Below are 19,455 nucleotides of genomic sequence, written 5' to 3' on the forward strand. Positions count from 1 at the left end.
TGTTCCTGTCACCCCGTTCTGGACCCAACCCCACAGCCAGAAAGACTCAAAACAGCTGAAAAAAATATCCAGAGCCACAGAAAACTGATTCATCACTTTCAGGACCCAATTAAGGACATAACGAGCTGCAGGAACAGATAGGTTACTACATCCTGTTTTCCTCAGGGAGTGAGGTTCCACTCCTGTGGCTGGGCAGGTTGATACCCAGGTGGGTTTTTTTCAGTTGGTTGGGTTTTTTGGGGTGGGTTTGTTGTTTTGTGAGGTTTTCTGGGGGTTTGGGTGTTTGTTTGCTCTGGCTGTGGTAAATACTCAGGTGGTTTTTAGCTGGAAAATCCTTGATGAGAAGCATAGCCCTCTGTTAGCTGGCTCAGACTCTGGCTATGGAAATGCACATCCTAATGCTTCTAGGAAAGGCTGTGATTTGCCATGGTGATTCAGAGGGGCACTGAGTTTGATGCCTTTATTATGTTTTTCTCTCAATTTCTCCCCTTGACCAGGGGATGGGGAGGAGTTTCAGCTACTCCTGAGACCTCAGCACCTGGGAAGATGCTGAGACACAAGCTTCTCCTCGCAGAGAGCACAGGCCTCCAGGACCCCTTCGGTTCAGATGATTTGTCTGATCCTGTTGCTCTAAATAAGTTTGGGTCTTTGTTGCTTGCTGTTTTTGGTCATGTGTGTCTGGGTCTATACGGAATGCTGTAGAGATGTACGTGCCAAATTTCTTCCTTGCACCTGTAGGGTAAATTTGGGTGGGAAGACCCTGGTTATCTGGTTGGCTACGGGGGTATTGTGGTACTTGGGAAGAGCTTACGGTCAGAATTTTCAGTACCTTCGGGGGGTTTGGTGAATGGGAATTGGACTTTTCAGCCTTGAGGGCAGCTTTAAACATCTGAGAATAAATATCTTTGAAATGTAAGCAAGCCGAATCCCTTGGCAGCAGCAACACAAGCTGAGTCCTCTGTGCCTCGTGTGCTCAGGCACTCAGGCTGTAGCTGCAGGTGGAGGCAGCGGCTGCTCCCGGGGCCCAACCGCAAACCCTCGTGTAACGCTGGGCAAGGGCATTTACAACAGCTCTACCTGTTACAAATGTGCTGTTTGTGGGCAGCTGGTTTTTATGCTATTGCTATAAAGACATACTGTAGTATTCATGCATAATTGGGAGCCCTTCTATTAATAATACATGGGAAGCTCATCTTGCTAATATCACCTTCATCTGAGTGTTCCTACTAAATATTTTGATAGATGAAATGAATAGAGAGCGTATTTAAATACTGTTTGTACTGCGGCTAGGGTACAAAAGGGACAGTGCATCTTTAATTAGACAGGTACATCTGCTTAATTAATTTAGCTGTAAAGCCCTTTTTCCTCTTCATTCTTTCATCTATATGCGGACGCTATATTAGTTCCGCTCTGCTGGTTCCATAGAAACTGAGAAAAAGAGCTCGTCTCATTGAGATGCGCTTGGCATGTCTGGGTACGGAGTCTCAGGTCAATGGTCAACCCCCAAGGGTTTGCAGCAGGCCTGAAGTGCAGAACGTAAGGGTTAGCAGAACATGCTAATACTCGTGTAGAACTCTCCCTCAGAAACAACTAAAACAATTGACATTCATTTAATTACTGTAAACGAAACAGCCCCTGCATCACTTTGCATAGTAAAGCCTGTTAATACCAAAAAGGTTCAGTGGGTGGAAGGAGGAATTAGGCTTTTATAATTGGAATGCAACACTTGAAAACCAATTTGGTAACTACGCTTGATTTTATTAGCATCTTATTCTGCCAAAACAAATGTTGAGCAATGAGAAAAACAAGGTAAAGAGGAGGTGGTAAGAGCGCAGCGGGGATCAGACGTTACTTATGGTCCAGCTTGCCCGGTTCTGCAGTGGACATCTTTTACCGCTCCGCTTTCCGAAGACGCTTTGCAGAGAGGGTCGCTTGGAGGTTGTGCTGCACCCTATATATTCTACTGCTAATTATGGAAGTAGGATGAGTGTGTCCAACTGTTCCACAAACTTCTGTGTCCACCTGATCCAAACAATAGATCCTTCAGTGCGCTGGGGTGGAAAGATGAGTGAACATCCCCAGGCAGGACACCCAACTTGGGTGCTAAAAGCCTTAAATGTAGCTGGTTTCACCACCAACCACCCACAAGGTGCTGTAGAAGCTGTGGGGCTGTAATGAAGGACAGGCCAGCAAGGTGTTCATATAGGTCTGTAAGATTTGGTTTAGGACAAAGCCAGGCTTAGCAGGTTCCTGTAACTCGGTTCTGCTTCCCAGAGCTGCAGCTGAGTTGATCTCAGGTAGGCATGAACTGTGGCTTTGACCCTGTAGCTGTCTGTCTGTGTTGCAGAATGAAAAGGTGACGTGAGGCCCCTTTCATCAATTAAAGTTGGTTCTTTAGCGTAGTTATTTTCTGGAGCTGGAGTTGCTGTGGCGGTTCAGGAGGTCAGAGACAAGCGGGGCTGAGCCTGTGCTGGTGAGGAGAAGGGGATGGTTGTGTGGCTGAAGGCACCATCAGAGCCCAGGTCTTCTCCAGCCTTTACCACCACTGTTCTGTGACTGGGCACACTGAGAGTTTTATTATTAAGCTTTGTTTTTTTAAGTGTGAAGTCTTATGTCAAATGAATGTGTAACCACACTGCTCTTTCTTGTCACCCCGCATCCCTTCCAGGAATCTAGTCCCTTAAAATACAGGCATTACAAGCAAGTACTTTATTTATTTATTTAGAATAAAAAAAGAGCAGGATTACAATGCTACTGTCAAAGTATACAAAACATTAATCCATTTTACAAAACGTGTCATATACACAGCATCAATACTTACAGCAACTCTGTCAGACCCTCCCATGAACTAAGGCTCAAAGGAAAAAGTCCAGAAACTAAAAGTCAAACTCACCTTTGCACTTTGTTCAGCCTGGGGACCGTGTGCTCGGTCAGCTACACTTGTACCCCAGAACAGAATTAAAGTTGCACAATCAATTAGATTAGTGGAGCAATCAAATAAAACTCCCCTCTGAGCAGTTCCATTTGAACGGCTCCTGGGTTTTCCCTTTTCAGGGCTGGCCTCTTGAGTTTCGTGTTAAATAGGAACGTGGTGGGGCCGGCCGGCCCTGTAACTCCTCTGTGGGCTCCCGTGGTGCCCCAGTCCTCCTGGGTTGACGGTGCTTCAAGAGGGACATTCACTTTTGGGTTGATTCAGCCACAGCCTAGGACAGCACAGGGAATTACTCCACTTTCTGCCTTAAAATGCAGTGTAGTTAATGCTTCTTAGTGGCTTGTGTACCAGCTGTGTTGCAACAGGGAAAAGAGTCGTGCACAGGCAGCTGTGACACTCCTGAGGTCACCACTCAGACCATCACAGAGCAGCAAGAGTTCAGGTCTTTTAAAAACTGCGTTAACATTAAAAAAATAGTGACAGGATAAGAATATTTCTACTGACACCAAGGGGCCTGGGAACGTCTCTAGTGTAAAGTATGAGTTAGAACTGAGTGCAGCCAAAGGTCAGCACAGATGGAAATTTAAGCGTGTGTATCAAGGTCCTCCTCTGTTAGAAGTGAAAACGAGCCCTGTGGGCATTGCTGTGCACACACACCAATGTGTGCACCCTGGATTGAGACTTCCAAGAGAAGGCTCAACTCTGTCTTGTTGAGATTTCTGCACCTTCAACAGGTAGGACAGGACTCCAGATGAAGAGCCAGGCTCAAGTTGTCCTTGTTCACCCACAGAGAGGGGAAAGAAGAACAGCTTTCCAACCTGGTATTTACCAGCAGAGCTATAAACTATCTCCACACAGACATTTGTACTGGTTCTGGTTAAAGAATAAACCCTTCCCACTCTGGTAGCAATTGTGCCTGCAAGGCCACCCAGTTTGTGAAGCGGTGGCCAAGTAATAAAGGGTGGGCTTTGTATCTGAGAAATTAAACTTGTACAAACAAGTCTCCTGTAAATGTTAGTTTAGGGTATAACAGCACAAGTGTGATTTGTTCACCTTTAACTAGGGCAATAAATGTTTGCGTTCAGTTCTTTTATGTCAAGAAACCCTTAATGAGGATAGAATAAATGGTGTTATGCTGCTCGTAATCACTGATGATACATTAGCCAGTGGAAAACCTGGCAAGTTTAAGAAAATCAGGGAACTATTTATTGCCTGTATGTATGTATTAGCAACCATCATTTTTCTTCTCTAGAAATATACAATGGGATTAATAGGATGGGGGAAAAAGCAAATGGAAAGGATGATTGAACAACAAAGTCCGTGGGGGCTAAACTGGGGTAAAAGGCAGCAACGAGTTCCACTGTCACCCGTTCCAGAGCAAGTGTATGTTGGAGACCCAAGACAGAGTCCTGGTGCCCCCAAACTGTCACTTCAGTTCCAACACTGGCACCAGCACCTGGGCACTAAGAAGCTGAACAGCCCAGAGCTGTTCTGCTGATCCTTCCACCTGGACTAGCTTGGAGTTTCTCATCCCAGGGGGGAGGGATAAACTCTTGTTAGCAGCACAAGCAGTACATCTTAAATGCTCTAATACCAGAAGCTGCTTATCAAAGATAATGACGCATTAGCTCCAGCCACAGAAGACGGCCTCTCTGGCTGTTAATTCTCAAATGCAACAGCAAATACGGCAGTAAGTGCTGCTTCCTCTGGAGCTGAGGCACCATAAACAGCCAGAACTCACCACCAACTGCAGCTGAGGAGGAACACTTGTTTGAAACATCTTACAAAACTTAGGGCAAAAACTTAGCAAGATGAACTCTGATTTTGCATGATTTAGTCTTTGCATGCTTCATATTGCAAGACAGGCTAAGCCAAATATTGGATAGGTTGACAGTGTGTTAGTTTGAGAAGGGAGCTCTGTTAATGGCAAAATAATGTGAGGATCTGGCAGCAGGTGCTCGTACCTTCCTCACCCACCCGCCTTCCCTGCGTGGGGTGAAACACGGGTTTGATTAGGACAACGTGAGGGATAATGCACCAAGGGGCAGCTGCAGCCCTGTGGGTTGTTACAGACCCCGGCAGGAACGGGCCTGAGCTCCACAGTCCCACACTGCGAGTGCCAAGGCCAGGACAGATTGAAGGTTTTTTGAAGGAAAAATGAAATCACAATACCTCTTTACCTGTTGTGAATGGGTCAGGGTGAGAAGGGAAAGCTTTGCGCTAAAGGATCTCCACTGGCATGCAGACAAAGCCGACATCGTTGGCTTTAAAATCCCATTCTTCCAGCAGTCATAAATCAGGTTAAATAAAGTGGCAATGGTATATTGAGTATCTACTGCCTTGAAAGACAAGGAAAATAAACATTAATGCTGTGACATGAATGCTGGGGGTACTAGAGCTTCTACATGTCTAAAGCATTAAAAGTCAATCCAGGGAAATTCAGGAGAACTGCCAGAAGTAATCACCGGGAATTAATCTAATGAGATCACGTTGAACCTTTTTGTCAGCCAGACTTAAACATTTCAGCAGATCAGGATGTTATTATGGTTTCTAAGCCACTATCAAAGAAATGGTCTTTGACTTGTTTTAAAAGCACTTACACGTGGTTCTGGAGAGCTCTCTCACCCTTTCCAGTCAGGTGAATTTGTAAACGGGAACACTGGCTGACGAACTGGTCAGGACGTGGACAAAGACTTGCAGCTTCCACTTAATTCTCCACCGCTGTGAATAAACCTTCTGTTCAGCTCATACTGGAAGCTGATTTTCCACCCCAGCCCTCCAAACCCCATCAGCACTGGGGAGGAGAAGGTACAGTACCCAGCCTCGAACTACGCACACCTTGGGTATCAAGGTTACTCGCTGTTTTACTGGATGCTATCACGATCCACATCTTCTTTCCTTGCAGACACACTGAAGTAATTTCGATTTGCAATGCACAGCAATAAAAAACTAAACATTTCTTTAATACAATTATGGTATCGCTTCCAAGGATATTTACAAACAAGGCTAATTATTTTACAGATGAATGTGCTTCTGCTGCTCTAGTCTACTACATTAATGTTATTCTCAGTCAAAGCACTGTCATGCTTAATGCATGAAACACTGAATAGTAAGGACAGTTGACTCGTTTTAATGTTAAGCTGAAGAAAAATTTGCTCCTACTAAAGGTGAAGGAACATTAAAAAAATATGCATAGTCAGTAAATCAAGGAAACTGAAGCACCAATCCACACATGCATTGTTGGAGACTGATAGTGGCAGGACAATCCCTTGATTTCTCAAAGAGCTGCAGAGGACTTTACACACCATTAGAAATGTCATGAATCACAAACAGGGCAACACATCCGAGTGTCCAGATCGGCACTCCAAAGAATGCAAATACATAAGCTTTAGATTATTTGACAACATGGATTTAAGTTAACAAGACAAACCGTACCAAATAACCACACACATTTTGGAGGTATTATTCCTCTAACACTGCATAGGAAGTTGAAAAGGATTCTCCTGCTCCCCACGGGAACGAGGTGCCAAAGAGAGACAGATGTGTTCTTCTGACAGAAGGCAGAGTGAATTCCTGGTCTCAGCCACGCTACATTGATTTAAGGATCTCCTGATGGAAGTCGGGGTTATGCAAGAACAGCCTCAGCAGACCACGACCACCTGTGGAAACTTTCCTTACAACATCTTAACCACAGGGTGATTGAGTTTTGGGGTGGTTTGGGGTTTTTTACTGCATTATTCTGAAAAGAGAAACTGTCAGCTGGGAGTGACTACTTGTGTGTCGAACTTCTGTAAAGCTCAATTTCTCTATGAGGGAGACTCGATTCAATTGAAAATAAGGTAAATTGGTAAGTTTTGGTAACTGAGTTGCACTGGGAAAGAGGATTCCTGCTGGTAGCAAGTGAAACCAAAGGCATTTACATCAGCAAAAGCAAGGAAGTGGTTAGAACTTAGTTCAGAAAAAGAAAGCAGGGCAAAAGACTGAAGAACATTGGAAATTAGATCTATATTAGTGTTTAATCCAATTGCTATTAGTGTAATAATTATTACATTTAAAAATTATTCTTACTGATCCATATTTGACCCAGGCAGCCAGTATTACCCTTCTGACTGCAATACTGTTGTAGCAGTCAAGAAGCAGTTATTCTTTTAGACTTTAAAGTGAATATAATATAATGGCCAATTTCTTTCATGTGGCTGTAACTGGCACATGCTTCACTCTGCAAGAAATTAAAACCACAGATTATTTTCATAGTTTAATCTTCTGCAGCAAGTGCCAGTGCTTGTTAAAAAACAACCAAGAGCACTACAAGCTGAAGCCTTCTCTACCCACCAAGACCATTCAAGAGGCAGCTCCTCTGTTCCCGTCCTAGCTCTGGGGAAACCTCACGTTTGTGGGGCAGAAAGGACAGTTCACCCCACGCACTTAAGACTTCAGTGCCTTGTCAGTGAAAGGAAGCGTGTCCTGTTGCTGATGCTTCAATCAGGTGCATTTCCAAACCCTTTATAAACTTGCTTTTCCAGGTGTACTCCTGTTTCTGGAGCATGGAACAGGCTCTGGATTTAAGGAGCTTCTAGAACCTCTGATATGTTATTTACAGGGTCATGGACAATGCCTTCCCCCTCCAGTAAAGTCTGTATTCCTGCGCTCAATATCCTTCCAGACTGAAGGGAGCCCATGCAGTACACAAAATACTTTGAGTCTTTTCATAGCTCATCTCTAGAACACAGGAGAATCACAGAATGTGCAAGGTCCTTGCAACAACCTCTTGATCCATTCAGGATCTGCAAATAAGAAAACAAGTTGTTAAAAGTTGGAGGTATGCGGCATTCCTGTTTCATCTCTGAGATGGACAAACTAAATCATAGTCCTGAAAGAGTTTGTGTATATTTGCCACGCAGGATTACCTGAGAGTTCAGAAGGAATCCGACTCTCATTATCGTCTCTGGATGATGTACTTACAGCAGGTTTGGGACCTAAGCCAGCAAGGTGACAACTATTAATATTTCTTAACCTGTGCTGGATCAACACAGCTTGCGCTGAAACAATGTCAACGACCCTCAGCTCTTGCAGAACTGGATGCTAATATATTCCACTCAAATATAAACTAACTCCAGCACTCCAGCACAGATCGTGTGTTTACTCAGCTCTCATTAAAATGGAGTATTTATAAATTAATTTCTGCAGTCACTATTTTGCAATTAACATGTGCCACTAATGCACGGACAACGACAGGACTCAGTGAAATGCAGGGTACTGGTACTTCACGTAACTGTCTGAAAGTGGAAAGTCAGTGAAATTAATTCAAGTCATGCAGCTAAAACTTAAGAACGCAGAACCCTCTGAGCCCCTCTTGGCCACAGGACAGTTTTACCTTCTGGGGTCGGATGTCGCGCGATGCTGTCGTGAAGCAAACACCTCCTGTACACCAGACTCTGACAGGACTGGTAGGTTAGAAAGCACCTGTAAAAGGACAAGTGGGTTTTATCAAGAGGTTTTATTGGGTTTTTTTTGTGACTTGCTCCTATCCTGTGACGTGACAGTTACCACCCAGGGGAAGAACGAATGTCTTTGAGGCAATGACTATATAGCCAAATCAGCATGTAAGATTTTTAGGCAAATGTTTTACTTTAAGTGACAGACCACTGACTTGCTAAGTTTCCAGGGACAATCCCCATCGCTGTTGGAAGATTTCCATTTTGAGATATTCCAGAACTTGTCTCACTGCTCAGTGTGGCTGCTTCCTATAATTTTTTGTTAAATTACTTTGTTTCCAAATGCTGAAGTAGCTAGAACAAACCCTCCTTCACGGGCTGTTCCAAAGGATGATGTGTGCTTCAATTTCCCCAGCCAGTTTCTCCCTGCCCCCTTGAAAAGTTAAATGACAAATGTGTTTTATTTAAACACCACTGTCCTGATAAGAGAAACAAATCCAATCTACAATGCCCTCTCTCCCTCACGGAAGGGGACAGATAACAGCAACAATTACAATTAACAGCAGCATAGACAAAATGCTTTATGACTTTTGACTCTAACACTAGGAAGTGCGTTACGTTAGTTATTTATGTTTAAATCATCCAGAGGAGGGCAAAAACCCTTTAAGAACCAATTACCTGAGCCAAATATGTCCATTGGAGCAGACTGCCTGTTTGCGATCGGTGAAGGGCAGGATCTCTTTACACAAGCTGCAGTGCTCTGGAAAAGTCTGTTTGTTCATTTTCTTGAGGATATGCCCGATCAGCACCTGGGAACACAGAGCGGTCAGCACTGGTCAGAGCAAAGCAGCCGCCTACCGAAAGGTGGAAACGTCTTGCGGGATATTGCGGTTTCTGAATAGGATACAGGGTGCAAACATCAGTGCTCTGCACTGAATTCAAAGAAATAAAAGCATAAGAAATATAATACATTGGTAAGTGTTAATTTATTCTCATTTTATTGTAATATAAAGATTTCTGTCGCACAGTAAAGGGATAGAGAACTTAAGAGCAGTGGTGTTGTGTTACCCTACACATTGACAAAGTACTGAAGACATTGGTATCATGTCACTTCAGAGGATGCCACTGACGGTTCCAGCAACGCTGTGACGTTCTCATGCCTATCACAATAGATGTACTAAAATACTCCTGTTCAGAAATTACCTGAATACATGTCTTCAGCAGTCACCTTGGAGTATGTGTAATGTTTATAGTAGAACTTATACGTGATCAAGTTTGTCTTTGACATTTCGATAGATACAAACCACATCCCAAGGACCTTTAAAATGTGGCAGCAAACTGAATAGATAAAATAGAATTTGGAAGTCAGCTTTTAATCGCTGTAAGAAGAATAATCTGGTTTACAAGATAAAAAAGCTCTCAAACCTTCAATTCATAGTAATGGGATGCTAGAAAAACCCAGCTGTTCTGCCAGAATACCCTCCCAGTGAATTACTGAAGGCCACACCATGTGGGCAGCTTGCTCCTAAGCAGCAGAGAGAACATCACGCTCCATCAGTGCTGGAAACGTGCTCCCTTCCCCTGCCTGTCTGGGGGCACCAGAAAGGGTGATATTTAGAGTTCAAGTGATTTGAGGACTTAGGTACTAAACAGAACTGTTCTCTGCTCACACAAAGAGATGTAGAGACATCCAAGATGTTCTTTTCATCAAGTCGTAAGCGTCGGGAGGCTGATGGCAGCGTTCCTGCTGAAGCTTCCTTTGTCTGATGTCTACATTCAGAAAACTTCCTTGCCCAGTGCCAGGTCCACCAATCACTTATTTCCTGCCACAGATGCTTACTCCACACATTGCGGAAGTCAGGACAAGGTCCTCGCAGTTCTGCTTTTATTTTGGAGGCAGTACTGCAAGTTTGGGAAGATTTCCTATCCTGGCTAAGCATTCAGTTATGCTTATTTACTGTAGTTCGATAAATGCAAGTGTGCCTGAGGGTTCAAGCCATATATGTTGTAACAAAGACATTAAGCCAGCTTGGTGAAAGTCCTGGATCACTGGATTTAACTCATAAGACACAATCGCTTTCTGAACCCATCTTTTCACTGCAGGCTCATGGAGCACTGACAAGAGCTGACACAGCACCTGAACAGGCACAGGACTTTCAATCAGAAGTACTTCAAGAAGTGATACTACAACTCTGAATATTAGAACTGCAGACTAACTAACTAGAGAAAATACCTCCTAAGCTTAGTTTTGTAGAGATCATAGCTTAAATAATCTTAGCCATGAAAGTACATGTTCTAAACCCACCAAACCAGTGGAATAACTGCGGTTCTCTCCCTGGTTCTGCAAACATTCAGATACGCTTATTCTTCATTGCACCTGATCCAAATTTCAATATCTGTATTTACATTCCCTCCTAATCCATAATTTCAAGGAAGGACAACTTAAACTGTACGCTCTATAGAAGCTGACTGGCAAGGAGGACATGATTACAGTTCTCTTTCCCACCCCCAAAATCTTATTTTCATTTAAAGATATGGAAGGGGGAGAAAGAAATCCCTTGTAACACCGAATCCCCAGAGCATAGAGGCACACTTACTCGTGCTGTTCTGTCATCGTAGCCATCATCAGACATTAAGAAGTCACAGACTCCTCTGGTGGGAATACTGGTGTTTTCCGTAATCCATGTGTGTAGATAAACTTCTCCCAACACCCGTTTCATGTGTTCTCGTGTCAAGTGCATTTCTACTGCGTCAATTTGTGCCTGTATTTCGAGCAGCTTTTCTTCCATTGGCTCGCGGCCTCCTATGTCACTTGACGGAGGAAGAGAATCGTCTGCAGTGTCATCTATGTCCATACCTTTGCCCGCGTCACACGCGCTCTGCTTACTGGCTTGTTTAGAAGTTCCTTCCTCTTGATCGTCTTCAGTGCTGCCCATCCCAGGGGAGTCCGATATCAAGATTTTTGCCTCCTCGTGTGAAGGTCTCCACATGACCTCTGAGGGAGCTTTCTGCATTGACTGGTACAAAATCCTCAGGAGAAACAGCTTAAACCGCCAGAAGTAAGTAGAACCGCAGCTCTCAATCTTTTTATCCAGCGCTTCCTGGAGGAATTGAGGAATATGCTTATCCTTCAAAATTTTCCAGCGTACAAGATCTGTCAAATCCACTTGCCGGAAAAGGTTCTGAACAGAAGATTCCAAGAGCTGCGCAGCTGCCTCCTCAAAAGTCTTAAGGGTTACAAACTGGACTTGGTAGTTTTTGTTAACTGGGTGAAGGCCGTTAGTCATGCCCTCTGTTGTAATAACCGCCAAGTACGCACCGCACGGGCTAACAGCTATTCCGTGAGTCCTGACAGAGCCAAACACCTCCGAGACCTTAATCAGCTGGTGCTCAAACTTTAAAGCAACGTCCGTGAATATGGGAATCAGCTGCCTTACCTTTCCATCGCTGGAGCACGTGTACACCGTGCCGTTCTGCTTGTCCGCCGTCATGGATACGATCGGCAAAGAATGAAGCCCCGTCACGTGGGAATTATGGACGTTGAGACCCGCTTTGGATATCAACAGGAGACACCAGAACACGTAAGGTCCTCGTGCAGCCACCACCAAGCTGCAACTACATTTCTGGTAGGGGTGGTAAAGAGGAATACATTTGATGCTATGCACGGGTAACTGGTCCATTTCTTGCCACAAGACTACGGGCTGTCTCAGCGTAAAGTAGCCTTTGACGGCTTTTAGATTGACAGGGAGGATCTTAACAGGTCCAAAAGCACTCCCTACGATAAGTCCGCTCATCTTTCGGTTGTTATGTTCATATTCCCACCAAGACAACACACTAGGGGAACTTATTCCAGACTCTATGGTATTGCAAGAAGTAATCGATTCCTTCCCCAGAAACGGAAGCTGAAATTGCCAAACGGCAATGTTACCGTTTTCAAAGACGACTGCCAAGAGCACGCTGCCGACATCCCAGCATTCGTTGTTGTGTTTGACCTGCTGAGTGGTGCAGATGCCCGACCACTCCATGCGCACCGGGGTCTGCATGCTGTGCCGGCGCTGAAATTCGGAGAAGTCTCCTAGCTCTCCCCTGGGAGTGTCAGCTTTGGTGAGTGTGTAGCTGGCTTCATATAAACGCTCCCCGTAGATTTCCGTCAGGTCCACCAGCTGCACCCACTGCAGCCTGTTGAGGTTTGCGTGGATGGTCAATCGATTGTCCATGGTTAAAGCTGCCAGAAGGCACCTCCCGTTGGCGTCGCAGCCCAGCGGTGACCAGCTGGAATACTTGAATCCTCGCATGGGCGGCAGCGACTTCCCCTCGGGATTGAAGACTCGGTCCAGCATAAAAGTTTGACTGACGGTTGGATCCACTGAATTTGCAAACTTTTCTCTACATTCTGCTACCTCCTTTTTTGGACCAACCTAAAAGAAAATAAAAAGTACTTTTAAAAACAGAAGTAGATTATTTTTTTTAGGGACGCTTTCGTGGAATTAATCCCATTCTCTATCACAACCTACACTATGCTATTCTAATGACTGATTAACCTCACTCTTAAAGCCTCAAGCTTCATTGTTGACCTGAATTTGTACAATTTTGACTTTCAGCTATTGAATCATTCCTGAAGGGCCTGTTTTCATACTTCTGTTCTCAAATGTGTATTTAAAGGTATGTGGTATAACATTCCAGCTGCAAAGCACTCAGTAGTTCAGATCAAGTTATTCCATATTCTCAGCCTTATTTCGGAACATAAGTTCAGGTCCACAACAACAGAATTATTATTTAACAAGATAATTCACCCAGACTTGTGACCTCCCTGTGCTAAGAAGTTAAAGATGTGCCCTGAAGCACAAAACAGCCCCTGCTGCAAAAATCTTCCAGCTGACATAGCAAACCAGGAAATATTTGTACTTGACGCTCCACTGAGATAATCGTCAGGGTACCGGAGCTCGAGCAATTCTTAAAAAAACAAGCGAGCTTTAGAATCCCTGAAGTGCACTCGGTACATGAGCCCGTCGCACCCTGACACTGGGCTGGACAGAGTTACCCCCTTTTAAATGAACCAGCCAGCCGTGCGGGGGGCAGGATGGGGAGCAGCCCGGGGGAGGCGGCCCCGGGGTCTCCCCTGCCCGGGGGGACTCCGCGCGGCGGCGCCGGGGCCGCTTGTGCCGCTCACCTTGAGGTGACAGGCGGCGGCGGGCGCGGGCACGGCCGTGCGGTGGATCACCATCTCCTGGCCGCCGCTGTGCACGTCGCTGAGCTGCTCCAGGACGGCGATGCTGCGGGCCGTGCTCACCGACACCCGGTGATCCTCCGACCAGGCCAGCGGCTCCAGCCCGCTAACTCCGTGCTGCAGCCGCACCGCCGGCTCCCGCCGCACCGCCGTCAGCCGGAACCCCGCGCTCGGAGCCGCCGCCGCCTCCTCGACCAGCGCGTCGAGCCCCAGCGGCGGCTCCTCCTCCCCCGCCGACAGCGAGGGGCTGCCCGGGCCGCCCCCGCTGGCCCCGCGCTCCGCCGCCGCCATCTTCGCCGCCGCCTCCTGGGCCGCTGCGCGCATGCGCGGCCGCTGACGAAGCCCCCGGCTGCCCCGGCTGGGGCTGTCCTGCTGCCGCCTGCACTGTCCCGCACCCCGGCGGCGCGCCTGGGAGGGACGCACCGACCCCCGCCGAGTCCCCGGGGCGGGACGGTTGCGGTTGGCGGCCCCGCGCGAACGGTCAGTCCCTTGGGGAGGCCACCTCGGCGCCCCGTCCCCCGTTCGCCACCCTCGCGGGCTGAGCCCGGCCCCAGGGGCGGCCCCGGGGCCCTGCGGGAGGCGGAGGCCATGGCGGCGGCCGGGACGCTGCTGCTCAACCTGAGCCCGGCGCCGCGGGGCCGCAGCCAGGTACGTGCGGCCGGGGGCGCTGGGGGCCCGGGCCGAGCTGCCGCCGCTCCGCCGGGACCCGGGTGCCGGAGCGGGGCGGGGGGAGGCAGCGGTCGGGGGCCGTGCCGGGGGAGCCGCGCTCAGCGGGGTGGTGGTTCAGAGTCTGAAAAGTTGATAAAATCGAGCATTTGGCTTTCCCCCCCCCGAGACGGGGTTGAGACCCGGCAGAAGGACGGGCCCGGGCACCCTGCGCGGTGGTTGGGGACGGGGAAGCTTGTCAGGGAGTGAGCAGGAGGTGGCAGGTACGAGATTCTCTTAGTTACTTTAAAAGTGGGCTCCTGCGGGATCACTCTGCTCTTTGCCTTCGGAGCGGGTTTTGGGTTTTGGGGCTGATTGCTGAACGTGTGGGTAATGCTCTGCATCACTCGGACACCTCTGCGTCCGGGGGGAGAGGCCTTCTCATATTTTAGGGAAAGCATCTGAAAAGGGAAAGCGTTCTTCTCCACTGTTCCTGGAGGGATATGGGGAGAGCAACAGTTTATTTTCGGAAGATGACTGTAAGGTCAGTAAAGTGAACTGATTTCTGTAGGAGAAGAAATAAAGAGCTCAGAGGTGCTGAAAGTTGGCAGGAACATAAATCGAAGTACGGACCATTCGTCTACAGAGAGAAGGAAGCCTGCAGGGATCACTTTAATGTGATAATGACATTTGCAGAGCTGTTAAAAGAGACTTTTAAAGCATGTTCTGCTCAGTTACTGGAGAGGTTAGATGAAATCCTTTAGAGATGAGCACTGTATATGATTTTAGGTTTCTGTTTGCATTTCAGTGGTGTTCAGGTGTCTCAGGCGTGGGGGTGAGTCTGTTACAGTAGGAACTCTCTAGCGGTAAAAATCAGACTTAGTTTCTTTAGACATGGGGTAGGAGATTCCAAAAATAAGGGGTCCACCTGTGGGCTGATGTTTGTGTTCAACATGATACCACCTTGTTAATTCTCCGTCATTAATGCATTCTTGCTGTCTGGTTTGTTTGTTAACATTACAGCAGTCTAACGCACCGAAAAGAAAGCTCCAGTCACCGCATGGAAACCCACCTTTGAAACGGAAGCGTAAGGCATCAGTAAACACCTTCAAGAAATGTGCCACAGAAGCCGATAGCAGGGAAAAGGGAAATTCATCACAAAAATCTCTGCCTGAGAAGCAGTTGACTCACAACCGAAATGAAAGCCAGAAAAGCAAACCTTTCGTTAAGACGTCCAGCCTGTTTAAAAACAACCCTGATATCCCAGAAATCCACAGGTATTTTAGACAAATGGGAGGAAAAAAACCCTTTCAGTGCCTTAAAATGTAATGTCTTGAATTCCTGCCCTTGCTTGGCAAAGCAGTTACTTGGTACGTGTAGTTTCATTGCTGTTTACGTAGAATACTATTGTACAATTTTTGATCATGCTACCTGCTTTGTTTTGGTTTGTTTCCCCCAACTCAGAAAAGCAGTGCAGCAGGTGCAAGAAAACGTTTTCACTACAGAGTCTTTCAGCGAGTTGGAGCTCCATCCGCATCTGGTGAGTGGCAGGAAGGCTGTGTGCCTTGAAACGTGCTTTGGTTTGGGTGGGGGGCAGGTTTGAGAGCTGAGAGATGCACCTTTGCTCGTGGTGACTTGGACAGAATCACCAGGCCTTTGCCTGATTTTGTTGGAGTCTCGTAGCTCAGCATGTGGGACAGTGGCCCGACCCCTCCCCAAACACACTGTTCCAGCACCCGTCACTGTTTGTGGTTATAATACCAAAAAACCACAGAAAGTAATTGGGGGTGCAGTATTTTAACAAGTCTGTATCTCATGATACCACCAGCAATGTTCCAAGTGTGATTAACTAAGAAGTATTTTGAGGACCTGAGACCTTTTACATCCAGTTGCCCTGGACCAGTAATGTAGGGAGTAAGAATCAGTCTTCTGGTTTTTGCTCTGTCTTGTACTACGAAAAGTAACAAAAGGAACAGTTTGGCAATGAAACCTGTTTACTACTCTTTATTATCTCTCTAGATATCCACAATAAACACTGTCCTAAAGATAAATAGCATGACCAGGTAAGCAAATTCATCTAAAAACTTTGCCCTTCACTACCCCTTAAAGCAAATCACCTATGATTGTTTAATTGTAATGTAATTGGTTTGTGAAGACGACAGGACCTGTTAAGCTGACCTATTTGCCATAGGGCTTGTTGCTTTCAAAATCTGGGAGGAGAAATAACGTGTTGGTTACACAGCAAGACAGTTGTCACAGCTGAAGGTGGGACCTTGGAGTCCTGCCTTCTAACTTTGTGCGTGAATCATAAAATCACCTTTTTTCAGTTTATTGTGAGGTGTCTTATCTAGTGACTTTCCTTTGAAATCACCTCTACTGATGTAGCTACACAGCAGAGATGATTGCATGGAATTTGGGGTCAACAGTTTTCAAAGAGTCACTGTATGTTCAAACCTTAGGATTCCGTCATGTGTTGGGTTTGTATTTCCTCACCTGTTTTGTTTGTTACACAGTGTTCAGAAGCAAACGATTCCCGTGCTCCTGCAAGGCAAAGATGCTCTAGTGAGATCTCAGACTGGTTCAGGTCAGTATTGAATTGTCACTCTCCTTCCCTCGGTCATGTTAAACCAGAGCAGCACACACTCTTACCAGCTTGTGCTACAGCAAACTCTGTCTGGATGTCTCATTTCTTTGGGTGGCTGGGGGTATTTATTTAGATAGATCTTAGTGGGATACCACCACCTCTCTTTTTTAATTTAACCCTTTGGTGAATTGCCTGTCAATCTTCCGTTCTGGAAACTTTCTACTTAATTAAAACTGTTCCGCACTCTGACCTCTGTTTAAGAATGGTGGGATGAATGGTACTTTAATTTGCTGGAGTGCTGTAATGGCCACTTTTTTTGATGGCAACTATTCCAATTTTCTCCCTTTCAAAAAGGTAAAACTCTTGCCTATGGGATTCCACTTGTACAGTCTTTGCAAGGAATGGAATCCAAGATACAGGTAGGTGCAAATGAATTAAATATATTGGCTTTTGATGCTAAGATTAATAACAATAAAATCCAGCTCTCACCTTGTGGTCATCACTGTCTCTTCTTGATACAAAGGTCAAGCAGCCTCTCTCCCCCTTTATTTGTAATGTGGCTTGTGTGATCCTCCTGTACTGTTGAGGTGCAGGTGATACAGGAACAAAGTTACACGTTCCCTTTTACTTCATGGAGTAGGCTAAATTGTGAATAGTCTAGTTGTCAAGTTTGGAGAAGGCAGAATGCAGCAGAGGCAATGGTCTGGAAGCTGGAAGAACTGGAAGCAAAGGTTACTGCCGTGTCTTTGACATGGAGTGCGGTTTGGTAAATGCTCCCAGTTTGGATCGTTTGGTTGACCAGAAAGTGCTGCTGTAGCTCTGCCATCTCTGTGCTTTATGGGAAGAGATCACCCTGACTTGTCTTATGGGTTGAAATGTTTCCAACCCATCCTGGATTGTTACTTTCTGCAGCTGCTATCTACAAATTGGTGCTGTGCATCAAAATGAGGGTATTTCTGCAACTCAGGAGTACACGAGTGGAACAATACGAGTATGGCATAAAATGCTGGGTGAGACTTGGAGCAGGTTTCCAAGCACAGGAGAGGGAAGGCAATGCGCATCGATATTCAAAAGACTGTTGGGTTTTTTTTGAGCTGAGACGGGGAAATACGCCAAACTGTTGTGTACAAATGTACTAAACCCCTTCAGAATTCACTTTGGCAGCTAATAGCAGTTAGACGTGGAAGCGCTCTGTATCGGTGCTACGTTCTTCTTAGTGGACCTCTTGTCTTCTCTGTTTGCAGCGTAGCGATGGACCTTATGCACTCATCTTAGTCCCAACAAGAGAGGTAGGTGGCCTTTTCTCTTTCTGATTCTGTCTGAAGTGTTTGAACACTGATTTTTAATTTTTTTAGCATGTAGCTGTGGGTCCACCAGGAACTGTCTTAGGAAACGTTGTCTCTATTTGCTTAGATCTTGCCCTCACAGTGTGTTTTCTCTCTGGATGTGTGTTGTCATTTTTGTTCAGTGCCATAGCAAAGTAAGAAAGAAGGAACATAAGTTTTCCTCATGTAGTTGGAAATAACTGTGAAGACTGCGGTGCATGGGAGGGAGAAGCTTGCCCAGCTCACACAGGGGGATGAGTAAAACCAGATTTGCAAATGTGGAGCTTTATACAAACGTTTCATTTTTAAAGCCCTTTTTTTTTCAAATCCATAAGTGGTTGCTGAAGATGATGCTTCCAAGAGTTGGTTTGTCCTCTGAACTCTCTTCTATTTGATTTATATTACTTGCAATTGCAAAGGCAATTTCGTAGGAGGGTTCCATGGATGGAGAAAGCTCTGAAGCTATTTAAATTTTTACAGCAGCAAACTTACTGACTCTCTAGGATGCTGTATGAATATTGAGCACTTAGAAAACTGTTCATAAGCTTCTTTAAAGGGCTGCCATTGAGAGCACTTATGAAGGCAATTTATAATTGCAGTTGGTATTACTTTGTATTGAAAGCAATGGCCTTTCGTGGCAGCTTAGCAAATAGTTGTATGTAGCATGTGTAGTCAGAGTGTTTAAAGGAGTTTTACTACCATAATTAAGCCCTGCTCACAGTCATTCCAGGGCTGGTCATGGTGGCATCTCTGCCTTTCTGAGTCTTCATCGTTGCCACAGCAGAAGTGGCTGTCAGCAAATCCAACCCAACAGCTAAACGCTTCCTCCTGAGCAGACACTGAGCTTTGCAGGTTTTGTACGAACCATCTCTGTTCCGCTGACCGGGACACAGAGAGGGAGAAAGATCCAGCGCTGAGATTGCTCCATGGGTCAGTGCTCTGCAAGATTTTGCAAGAAAGTAAAATAATAAGCAGCTTCTAAAAGAAAAATTAAGGCCGTGTTTAGAATTCTGATGGACATACCTAACTAGATTAGCTTACAGATTTTTTGAGCCAAAGGGCATTATCTTTGTAGTCCAGGGACTTTCTGAGCTCACTTTCTTCTGTTGCTTTCCATAGCTTGCCCTCCAAAGTTTTGATACAATGCAGAAACTACTTAAGGTAAGAATTTGCTGCTTGGTGTTGTTCTTATTCCTTGAGCTTCTTGCTGTAAGACGTTGAGCAACTTCAGTTTCTGTGAACTCAACTGTATGTCTATATGTGGCAAGATATATGGTCCTTAAAGATAAATCTGTTTAAGTGCATGA

The 19,455-nt window shown here is 45.8% G+C and overlaps 2 protein-coding genes across 5 annotated transcripts in view; one reads left to right on the forward strand and one right to left on the reverse strand.

Annotated features, from left to right (window-relative positions):
* Nucleotides 1–2,694: 2,694 nt before the first annotated feature.
* GTF3C4 (general transcription factor IIIC subunit 4) lies at nt 2,695–13,933 on the reverse strand. 3 transcript variants are annotated; one of them, XR_010467183.1, is made up of 6 exons: nt 13,538–13,933; nt 10,965–12,785; nt 9,046–9,176; nt 8,307–8,395; nt 7,265–7,716; nt 2,695–5,271 (listed from the first exon to the last, which is right to left on the reverse strand). XR_010467183.1 is itself a non-coding variant. In XM_065035741.1 (5 exons), exons 1-5 carry the CDS (start codon nt 13,916–13,918, stop codon nt 7,652–7,654), a joined length of 2,487 nt encoding a protein of 828 aa, XP_064891813.1. In that variant the 5' UTR covers nt 13,919–13,933; the 3' UTR covers nt 5,875–7,651. The 3 variants fall into 3 exon arrangements, 1 of the variants encoding a protein (XP_064891813.1); XR_010467182.1 differs by lacking the exon at nt 2,695–5,271 and adding an exon at nt 5,875–7,151; XM_065035741.1 differs by lacking the exon at nt 2,695–5,271 and having other exon boundaries at nt 5,875–7,716.
* A 114-nt stretch (nt 13,934–14,047) lies between these two features.
* The window catches only part of DDX31 (DEAD-box helicase 31), a 43,087-nt gene continuing 37,679 nt past the window's right edge, over nt 14,048–19,455 (forward strand). The window contains exons 1-8 of one of the 2 annotated variants that reach the window (XM_065035742.1): nt 14,048–14,242; nt 15,263–15,516; nt 15,704–15,779; nt 16,259–16,302; nt 16,753–16,823; nt 17,178–17,242; nt 18,068–18,112; nt 19,268–19,309. In XM_065035742.1, the coding sequence (XP_064891814.1) occupies nt 14,183–14,242; nt 15,263–15,516; nt 15,704–15,779; nt 16,259–16,302; nt 16,753–16,823; nt 17,178–17,242; nt 18,068–18,112; nt 19,268–19,309 (657 nt within the window). In that variant the 5' untranslated portion in view covers nt 14,048–14,182. The remainder of the gene's footprint in view (nt 14,243–15,262; nt 15,517–15,703; nt 15,780–16,258; nt 16,303–16,752; nt 16,824–17,177; nt 17,243–18,067; nt 18,113–19,267; nt 19,310–19,455) is intronic. The other variant, XM_065035744.1, reaches the window with a different exon arrangement.

This window comes from Columba livia, chromosome 19 (assembly GCF_036013475.1).
Source record: "Columba livia isolate bColLiv1 breed racing homer chromosome 19, bColLiv1.pat.W.v2, whole genome shotgun sequence".
NCBI lineage: Eukaryota > Metazoa > Chordata > Aves > Columbiformes > Columbidae > Columba > Columba livia.